At 41.8% G+C, this 11009-nt stretch overlaps 1 protein-coding gene across 1 annotated transcript; it reads left to right on the top strand.

Annotated features, from left to right (window-relative positions):
* The first annotated feature begins 647 nt into the window (after nucleotides 1-647).
* LOC309343227 (interferon-induced protein with tetratricopeptide repeats 5-like) lies at nucleotides 648-6278 on the top strand. Its single transcript, XM_081864472.1, has 2 exons — nucleotides 648-851; nucleotides 4156-6278. Exons 1-2 carry the CDS (start codon nucleotides 847-849, stop codon nucleotides 5591-5593), a joined length of 1443 nt encoding a protein of 480 aa, XP_081720598.1. The 5' UTR covers nucleotides 648-846; the 3' UTR covers nucleotides 5594-6278.
* The last annotated feature ends 4731 nt before the right edge of the window (nucleotides 6279-11009 follow it).

Genomic DNA, 11009 nt, shown 5'->3' on the forward strand with positions numbered 1-11009 from the left:
CATGACCCAGAAACTGTATGCCGGCTCCCTCGGCCAATAAAGCGAGATGAGTGCCGCAACCCCCGAGTCGGTCACGACTGAACCTAATGGTCAGGTGTCCCTTTACTGTGGGACTCACTTATTTTTCAGCACAAATAGGATTCAACTGTTGCTCCCTAGTTGTGTGACATAAATTGCACCCTTCCCCTCTCTTGTACAGCAACTCCAGGGCCAAGTGAAAGAGTGGACAGGGCTCTAGCACCTTTAACAAACTCTGCAGAAGAGGGAATTTCAGCAGGTTAAGCTTGTCAGGAAACATAAGGCAGGTCTTCAATCTGATCCATCAAGTCAATTCTAATGCTGCTTTCTTTTCTTTTCTTTTCTTTTCTTTTCTTTTTTCTTTTCTTTTCTTTTCTTTTCTTTGGTGATTTGGCAGATTTCTTAATACAGTAAATATGTCACACAGCCATCAGTACAGCTTCTACTTTCAAACACACAGAACCCCACCCCACCACTCATGGGCACGATATTCAGACAAAAAAAATGTCACTGATGTAGTCTAGTGTAAACAGTGTTATGGGATCAGAGGAAAAGGAAACCGATCCCATTCTATTATACCCTCTCGTTTGTTTTTCTAAGTTTCTGTTTCCTAGCTCTTGAGCAGCTAAGTTTCACTTTCCACTTTCGTTTTTGCAAGCAGAGAGCAAACATTTGTCAGTGCTGCAGAGGGCTATAAAAAGGAAACATCAGTAACAACAGTAAGATTTACCCATCTTTACCGAAAGGCTACCTCCAGTCCCTTCCAGGGCCAAAGGGAGAGAGAAAAAGACCGAGTATATTTTATAATTGATAACAGATCTGGAAAGCATGGGGTGAGTAACAAATGACTGAGTTTCTCGATTTTCTAGGCTACTAGCTCTGTCATCTTAAAATGGTTTATATCCACTCAGTTCAGTGGTGTTTACTCCCAAGACTACATAGGATTGCTGCCTAAATCAACAAAACTAAACACACTTTTAAAAAGAAAGTTAGCTCTATTGAGTAAACATAGAATTGTGCTTCCAATGTAACTGTTAATTTGAAAGCTAAGCGTGGATTAAAACGGTTATGGTATTGATGGCTTATTTCCAGTACAAACTAGTTTCTGGCAGCTCAGTTTAAAAGAAAAGCAAACAATTTGCCCTCAACTTGAATTTGGCCAAAATTGACTTATATGATTGGGTAAATAAAACCAGAAACAAGTTAGATTATGTGTCAGTTTCTTGCACGTTTTCTGCTCCTATCTGCTTAGTGTGAGAAGAAAGGAATTGCTCTGTTCTTCCAAGTGTTGGAGGGGAGGACAGATGACAAAAGGGTTAGTCAATTTGGTGCAACCCAGATGTTTTGAACAGCTGTTTCTATCACCCATGGCCAGTGACCATTCTGGCACTAGGGCTGATGAGAATTGTACCCCAAGCATTTGGAAGGCACCATGTTGGCTACCCCGTCAGTGCATTTAATTCAAATTGTATCGGGATGCTACTATATTTGCATGAAACAAAAGACATAAGCCATTGCCAGAGCCAGGTGAGGCACGTTCTCTGAAATGCTTTTAAGGTAACCCTTCTGGTACGCCTATTTTCTCCAAACTAATACCCTGACTTCCTGTTCTCTTACCTGAATAAAGGTAAAGGGACCCCTGACCATTAGGTCCAGTCGTGACAGACTCTGGGGCTGCGGCACTCATCTCGCTTTATTGGCTGAGAGAGCTGGCATACAGCTTCCGGGTCATGTGGCCAGCATGACTAAGCCGCTTCTGGCGAACCAGAGCAATGCACGGAAATGCCATTTACCTTCCCGCCGGAGTGGTACCTATTTATCTACTTGCACTTTGATGTGCTTTCAAACTACTGTACTTTCCAACTACTTTCACTGGCTAAATGCCTCAGGCTCCTGGCATACAAGTGAGCAGAAGTGTTGCCTTCAGTTGCATGTCAATCTTTACCTCCTTTTTGTTAAAACAAGAGGCGATAAGATCTTCAACCAGTTTGCTTCCAGTCTGTCACTTAGTTTCATCCATCCTGACTCTGAGGCACAAATATGTGGTTTTATTTATTTATTCATTTCATCACTAAGCCTCAACTTTGCTGTATTGTCTTCAGTGCCTACTAAAGCCTTTTCTTTTGTTTCAGCAAACCTACCCAGGTTTGTAATCTTAGCATTTCATTTGTTTGTTTTAAATTATTGAGTTTAGTCATACAGTATTTTACATTTTTTAGGTAGTTTGTTTATTTTAAATTGATATTATTATTTCTGTTGTTGTTCTAAACAGCTTAGAGGGCTTTTTTCTAGTAAGTGGTATGTACATTTTAACCCTAACCTGACCCCATATAAACTGATGCTTCACACAGAGGAGCTGGGACTTCTAGACTGACCTTCCTCCCAGTATTTGCAAATACCCTCCTAACCTCATTCATAGGAGTTGGAAGGGACCACATGGATCATGCAGTCCAACCCCTTCAATGCAGGAATCTTGCCCAATGGGGGCTTGAACCCACGGCCCCAAGATTAAAACTCTCAAGGTTCTACCAACTGAGCTATAATTCACTGAAGGCTGTTCATGTGTATCTCTCTTTTTCTCCAGACTGGTCATTCCTCCTTTAGCTAAAATTCTCCTCCCAATCCCTTATCAAATAAACCACACCAACATTTTCTTATCGTTGTTTGCTTTAGAACTATTAGCTTGGATGGCTAAATTCAATCCTACAAATTCTTGTTAGTAATACAGTCTGCTTTTAAAAAAATTAAAACTGTATTGTAGTTTCCCTTTTTAATCTAAAATGAGAAAATAATCTAAAGCAGTGATTTCCAATTGGCTACGTAATGCAGACCCCTTATTTTTTCAGAAGCTACGCCATGGACCCCCTACGATGGTAGTCTTCATTATGTGAATGATGCCACGGACCCCTGGGTAGATTACACAGACCACAAATTGGGAAAACTGATCTAAAGGATTAATCTGAGTTGTTCCATGCTTAAAACATCCTTAAAACAGCCTTTTTCTCTGAACACACTTGACACCGAACTTTAAAAACACCTGTCAGGAGCAAGCATAGACCAATGGTATTGAATAGTATGGGAAACAGCCTTATTAGAAAAACTAACCAACAAGCTGAAACTGACAAGGGGACAAATAGAAGAAGACGCCTTTACCCTGATATGGTTACCCTTTATCACATACACAGCCCGACAAGACAACAAGAAGAACCCACCAACAGCATTCAAATCAGTCTGGCTAACCTGATCCAAAAACACCCACCCAACCCACTCACACATGGGGGGAAAGTTCACCACAGCCAGTCACAAACAAACAACCACACTCTAGCCCATCCCCAACCTCTCTCACCACCAAAGAAACACCAAATACAGTGGACGCTCAGGTTGCGAACATGATCCATGCTGGAGGCACATTCGCAACCCACAGCGCCGTCTCTGCGCACGTGCAGGTTGCGATTCGCCACTTCTGCGCACACGCAAAGCGCGATTTAGTGCTTCTGCGCATGCGTGAAACCCGGAAATAACCCATTCCAGTACTTCCAGGTTTCGGCAGGTCAGTAACCCGAAAAAATGCAACCTGAAGCATCTGTAATCCAAGGTATAACTGTAAGTGAATAGTAAAGAGAACCTGCACAAACGACACTGACACAAAACCCCACACATACACTAAGTAGAATAGAACCATTGCCACCCGACCCCATCCCCACTCACCATGCCCCCCTCCACCTCTTTCCCCCCTTTCTTCCTAATGTAACACTAATGTCTCGACAAATGAAACTGATCTGTAGAAAATGTAACTTGAAAAAAGAGACATTGCACATACTTTTGTAAACCAAGAAATCTTTAATAAAAATATGCTGTTGTTGTTTTTTTAAAAAAAACTTTAAAAAGACCCTGAGGATGTGGGAAAGGTGATTTATTACATGTGTAACAGCTACATATGATAGCTTTCAGGTCAGACTTGAACCAGCCGCATTGTGAAACTTCTCCCATTTGAAGTACTGCATGCATATGTGGCAAAGAAACAAAATGTAGTCAGTTCTGAAAGATGTTCCATGACAAATGAGTATAAGCTTGGATCTGTGTTTTTTTCAGCATATAAATGTGACTGTCTTTTTTCTCTTCCCTCATGGTCTGTAGTGAAATTTCCAAGGAATCTTTAAAATGGATCCTCTTGGAACTTGAATGCCATTTTACTTGGAGGTTGCTGAAAGAAGACATTGATCTTGACGAATTAGAGGAAAGAATAATTGAACAGATCAAGTTTTTACTGTCCAAAGTCAGAAATTATAACCTGCTGGCCTATGTGAAGTACTTGAATGGCAAGGAGGAAGAGGCTCTGGAAAATCTGCAGAAGGCTGAAGAGAGTATAAAAACAGAGTACCCAGAAGAAGTCGAAAAGGCAAGCCTTATTACATGGGGCAACTTTGCCTGGGTGTATTACCGCATGGACAAACTTGCAGAAGTACAAAGCTACATAAACAAGGTGGAAACAACCTGCAAGGAACATGGAAGTGCCTCTCCCTATAGAATGAAAATCCCACATATCGATGGTGAAAAGGGATGGGCACTCCTAAAATTTGGGGGAAAGTATCATGAAAAAGCCAAGGAGAGCTTTTTAAAGGCACTAGGAAAAGAACCTGAAAACCCAGAATATAATGCTGGCTATGCAATCACAGTATATCGCCTGGAAGATTATTATGGGAAAAAATCTGCAGCAGAAGGGTCATCTCTGGAACCCTTGAAGAAGGCAGCAAAACTGAATCCCAATAATGCCTTTCTCCTGCCTATCCTTGCACTGAAGCTGCAGGAAACTAATAAAGTGGAAGAAGGAAAAGAACTCATTGAAGAAGCGCTAGGCAAATTCCCTGGCATCCCTTATGTGCTGAGGTACGCTGCCATATTTTACAGGAAAAAAGGTGATGTGGAAAGATCCCTGGAGCTTTTGAAGGAGGCATTGAGCTTGACGCCAAACTCAGGCTTCCTACATCACCAGATGGGGCTTTGCTACAGAGCACAGTATTTTAAAATCAAATTATCAAAAGACCCATATAAAGACAGAAGAAAGATGGCAGAACTGATCAGACTGTGCATCTTTCATTTCAAAGAAGTGGTGGAGCACAAAACCAAATTCATCTTTGCTCACTTTGATCTTGCAAACATGTATGCAGAAGGGAAAGAGCTCCAGAAAGCCGAAGAGACTTTTCAGGAAGTGTTTGCAATGAGGAAGCTTACTTCTGCAGAGAAACAACAGCTCCACTTAAATTATGGGCGCTTTCAGGAATACCACAGAAAATCAGAATCTGAGGCTGTTGAACATTATCTGGCCGGGCTGAAGATTGAAAATGAATCATTTGAGAGAGAGAAATGCAAATATAACCTGAAGAAATTAATAGAAAGAAGAACCAGGACAGATCCGGCAGATGCTAAGAGTTTGGGCATCCATGGATTCATTCACCAGCTTGATGGAGAAAAGCGGCAGGCAATTGATTGCTATGAACGAGCCTTGAAATTGGATCCTGATAATGAAGAATATTTCAGTGCTCTTTTGGACTTAAGACTTTCCTTACAAAACTAACATGCATGCAATTGTATGTTCTTCACTTTTCCCTATCAGTTAATGTAAGGTAATGTAAAAAACACTAGTCACAAACTTCTTGTTTGGCAGTAGCTCCTTATGAGTTTTCTTTTAAGTAATTCAGCTGAGGAAGATAGCTTTCTAATAGGCCTTTTTGCAAGTTTTAATGTTATTGCTGTGATTGCCATACATTGTCACACACATATATGCCTTAAGAGATCGCTGCATCAGATTTTTTTATTTGGAAATGTACAGGCCTGTTTAGAAATGGCATATGTGGAAATTAGTATCTGGGGATCAATGATTGTATTTTAACTGTACCAATTTAAGTGCATTGACTTTGCTTCAAACAGATTTGCATAGCTCAAATTAATTCAAAGAAAGTGACCGGATTATATTTGGCAGCAGCATGCAATAATAACCATTTGTCATTCTAATCTGTGGATTTTAGAATCATATAATTCTAGAGTTGGAATGGACTCCAAGGGACATCTAGTCCAACCCCCTGCGAGGCAGGAATGTCAATGGCAGATGGCCATCCAGCCTTGGCACAAAAACCTCAAATGAAGGAGAGTCCACTCATTTTTAAATAAGTGCTTAATTATCAGGAATTCAGTGTTGCTTATATTTAATAGCATATTTGAATTGCTGTTGTGAACTGCAACAATTAAAGGTATTAAACTAATTACTGTCTGAGAAATCTTTATGAGGTAATTTCAGACCTATACTTAACAGCTAATATAAATGCGGTGTTTGTAACTATGTAGAGGTCCTTTTTTGAAATGGTTCACTTCTCAAGATTTCCTATCAACAAATGTGCTTGATTTTTTCGTGATGCTGCCATAAGGTTTTTAAAGAAACATCGGGTTTACCAAAAGTCTGCCAATACCTTCCTGATATGTGTGGATAGTGCTGTTTTGGCATATAAGCCAAACATTCCACATCAGAAATATTAAGATTCCCAGCTCTGTTTCCACAGCTAGCCTGCCCAGGAAAATTAAGATGGGGAAGAGCCAGTGCTATTTCAAGTCCTATAAGAAGCCCACAGATCGGTATACTCTGCTTCATTTCTCTTCCAGTCATCCACTGCGTTTAAGAAAAAATCTACCTCATGGGCAGTTGGTAAGGTTAAAAAGGAATGCTACTGAAGAAAATGCTTATAGAAGAGCAGCAGGGCAACTAAGCAGAGCCCTAACCAATAGTTAGTAACACTGTGCAGGAAGTGCTTAGACGCGCAAACGGTTTAGACCAGAATGATCTGCTTAAACCACGACTTAACTGTAGCAACACATATCAAACACACCTTACCACGGCATTGGACTACACACCCCTTGCCAGCTACATAAGAATAAATAAACACTGGCATATGATCGAGGATATCCCCGGCTGCAAAGATCCTTCCCTTTTGGGTTTAAGGAAGAAAGGATCCCTACGCAATCATTAGTCAGAGCTGACTGCCTCGAATTACCAACCACCACCACTAGGGGTTACTATAGGTGTGGGCATTGTAACGTGCCCGTACAGCCCGCAAGTGAAAGAAATTAAGAGCGCACACATGCGCTTTGCATTTACAATTAATTCAACAATCACTTGTACAGTGGTACCTCTGGTTGCGAACGGGATCCATTCCGGAGGCCCGTTCGAAACATGAAAAGAGCGCAACCCGCAGTGGCGTATCTGTGCATGCACAGGTTGCGATTCACCACTTCTGCGCATGCACATGATGTCATTTTGTGCTTCTGCGCATGCGCGAGCAGCAAAACCCAGAAGTAACCTTTTCCGGTACTTCCGGGTCACTGTGGGATGTAACCTGAAAGAACGTAACATGAAGTGGGCGTAACATGAGGTATGACTGTAACTCCAAAAATGTCCTCTATTGTATTTGTTGCCCATGTGACAAATTATACATAGGAAATACGACACGTTCCCCTTAAATTACGCATAGGTGAGCATAGGTCAAGAATCCGTAACAAGGTAGTCAAGGCTCCTTTAACGCAGCACTATCTCGAAATGAAACATAGTGATATGGACTTATTGTTCTTTGGCATCTGGGAATTCGTTCCTGGGAAATATAGTAAACGGGACATTAAAAAAACACTAAAACAACAAGAAGCACGTTTAATATTTTTATTTAAAACATTACAGCTGGTAGGATTAAATTCCAAATTTGATCTTTCAGTTTTTATTTAATTACAGCAATGGGCACTGAGATGTTTATCTGTATGGGATGTAAGTATTGATACTATCATTTCCATCCTCTCCTCCATTTCTTCTCCTCCTTGTTAATGTAAAATACCTGCTAAAAAGCCCACAATGAGAGTATAAACACACACACACACACACACATCAATAAGGTTAATTAAATATGAGAAACCACACTTTGCAATGTGGACACAGTGTGAGTACCGTAGTTTCGGTTTAGGTGGGGATATAGCCTCCTTGGTTTTATATATATATATATATATATATATATATATATATATATACACACACACACACACACACACACACACACACACACACACACAAACATTCAACTGGGCTAGGGTTTCTTCAAGCAGTCATTCCAGAAGGCTGTGTCCCGTATCTTCTGGTGTGGAGAATTTACACTTTGGGGGCTGGGGTGAGCAGTTGCTTTCCTTTCTAGATACTTCCAAAAACTTACCTGCATCATGTGTAACTCCTTTGAAAAGTAGACTGCTCCTCCAGAGTCACCAGAACAGGGCTCATAGACCTGTTGTTTTCAAAACCTATTCTAGGGGTAATAACATACAGGCATCCCCACACTTGGGCACGGTTGACTCACACATGACCGTGTAGACATGCAACGCCGGGAAATAATTAAATTATTTAATTCAAACTTGGAAATGGAGAGAGCTGGAGAGTCCTTGTGGCTTGTGAGGGCACCCTTCCCCAGAACCCAAAGAGACTGGAGACATAGCGGGACTTTGTTAGGCTGCTCAGCCTCCCAGCCTAACAGCTGGTGTGCACAGTAGCCGGCGCCATCACTACTTTTCCAGCCTCCTGCCAATCCCAAAGCTTCAATTCCAGTCGAAGTTGCATTTTTAGTACAATATTTTTGATCTGGATTGGAGAGAGAGTGGCAGAGAGGGCATTTAAAGGGTGTTTAGAGGGTGCTCCCAATTTACGTGACTGTCACATGTGTGCACGGGGCACCAGAACATTGCCCCCTGTTGGGTTGAAATAAACGACAGATGAGTGGTGGGTGTCATATGGGAGGCATCTCCCGAGCATGTCTTGGGGAGTCCCTTTTATTGAATACTACAGCATTGCCACATATGTGCTTGTTGCTGATTGGTTAACACAAGTACAAAGCAAAGGTTACATATAGACATTAATCATCAATAGATTAAAGGGTGGGAAAGGGAACACAGAATTGGACAGGTGTGAAAACCTCCTTATTAAATTATAACTAGTGATTAATATAGCAAAACTTAATCTATTACTACTGATTAATATACAGCATTCATCCGTAGATGTGGTCAACCAAACACTAAGAACAGGTCAGAATGCGATGTCTCATGAAATCATGGTGAACTGAACATTCTTGGGTGATGTGCAGAAACAAAACTTTCCTTCAGCCCCCACATAAGCAGAGAGTGGCCAGCATTGCTTCTCTGAATGTCAACTCTAGTAAGCCTCCTTTCCATTTGGTGTAGAAGCTTCTCAGTTTCAGCCCTTAAAGAGCAGCTTTCTGCTCGATTGAAGAGCCGCTGAACATGGTATTCCTTGAACGGTTCCTTTTACTGTATATTCCTGGTCATACCACTGAGGGAGCGCCTTTGGGTCAACTGATCCATTTCACAGAAGGCCGCCTTTGTGCTTCCAGTTTGGCCCAGGAAAAGTGAATTGGCACATGCAATGTTTTTAGTGTTAGCTAACTGTCTGGGGCCCCTTCATGGATCACTGCCTTGTCAGGGCGAATAATAATAATATATTAATAAAATAATTTTTTATTTATACCCCACCCCACCCTCCCCGACCAGAACCGGGCTCAGGGCAGCTAACACCAAAAAAATTACAACAAAACATAAAAGAAAAAGAAAAAACAGTTAATTAAAATACGGGTTAAAATACAATTTAAAATGCAGCCTCATTTTAGTTGTTGTTGTTGTTTAGTCGTTTAGTCGTGTCCGACTCTTCGTGACCCCATGGACCAGAGCACGCCAGGCACTTCTGTCTTCCACTGCCTCCCGCAGTTTGGTCAGACTCATGTTTGTAGCTTCAAAAGTAGCCCATAAATCAAAACCATATGGGAGCGAAACATATGGGTCAACTGGGTCCAAACCAAAGGCCAGGCAGAACAGCTCCATCTTGCAGGCCCTGCAGAAAGATGTCAAATCCCACAGGGCCCTGGTCTCTTGTGACAGAGCGTTCCACCAAGTTGGGGCCAGTACTGAAAAGGCCCTGGCCCTAGTTGAGCCCAATCTAACCACCTTGCTGCTCAGGACCTCCAAAGTGTTGTTATCTGTGGACCTTAAGGTCCTCCATGGGGCTTACCAGGAGAGGCGGTCCTGTAGCTACGAGGGTCCTAGGGGCTTGAAGAACTGCAAAAAGCTATGAGCTATGCCATGCAGGGCCACCAAAGACGGAAAGGTCATAGCCGAGAGTCTAAACCAGGCTTCCTCAACCTCGGCCCTCCAGATGTTTTTGGCCTACAACTCCCATGATCCCTAGCTAGCAGGACCAGTGGTCAGGGATGATGGGAATTGTAGTCTCAAAACATCTGGAGGGCCGAGGTTGAGGAAGCCTGGTTTAGACTAAATGTGATCCACTTGGAGTAGGAACTGGCAAACCACTCCAGTATTTTGCCAAGAAAACTCCATGGACAAAAAGGAAAAGCTTTGAGAAGAAAGTGAGAGTTTCCAAGGCATGCTCTGGTTCATAGGGTCATGGAGAGTCAAACACAACTAAGACGACTAAACAACAACAAAACTGCCTGGCGAGCTGTTTAGATTTCACAGAATTGTAGACCAAGATGTCATTTACTCAACAATATCTAAGCCTGGTCTGAAACCATAACAAATTTCTATGGTTTAGGTCTCATTAGTCTCAATGTTTCCCTTGTAGAATTCGGCAGGAAGAGGAGGACAAAACAACCATTAGTTTGCTCCTCCTGACATTGGCTCTGGCCCCTATTGATGTTGGTTCTCCCTATCTTCTGCCCTATGAACCCTAATAAGCACCAGCTGCCCCTGTATACAAACACAGTTATTATTACTGTACCTGATTTTCTATATCATGGAAAGAAATACCTTGGCAATTCGCTAGGATATTTTAAGCACATCAGTTTTTTGATTTTATACCATTGTTATATATCTGATGTTAGCTGCCCTGAGCCCGGTTTCAGCCAGGGACTGTGAGAAACAAATAAATGATGCTGATGCTGATTAAG

Source organism: Podarcis erhardii (genome assembly GCF_964252035.2).
Source record: "Podarcis erhardii genome assembly, chromosome: 5".
Taxonomy (NCBI): Eukaryota; Metazoa; Chordata; class Lepidosauria; order Squamata; family Lacertidae; genus Podarcis; species Podarcis erhardii.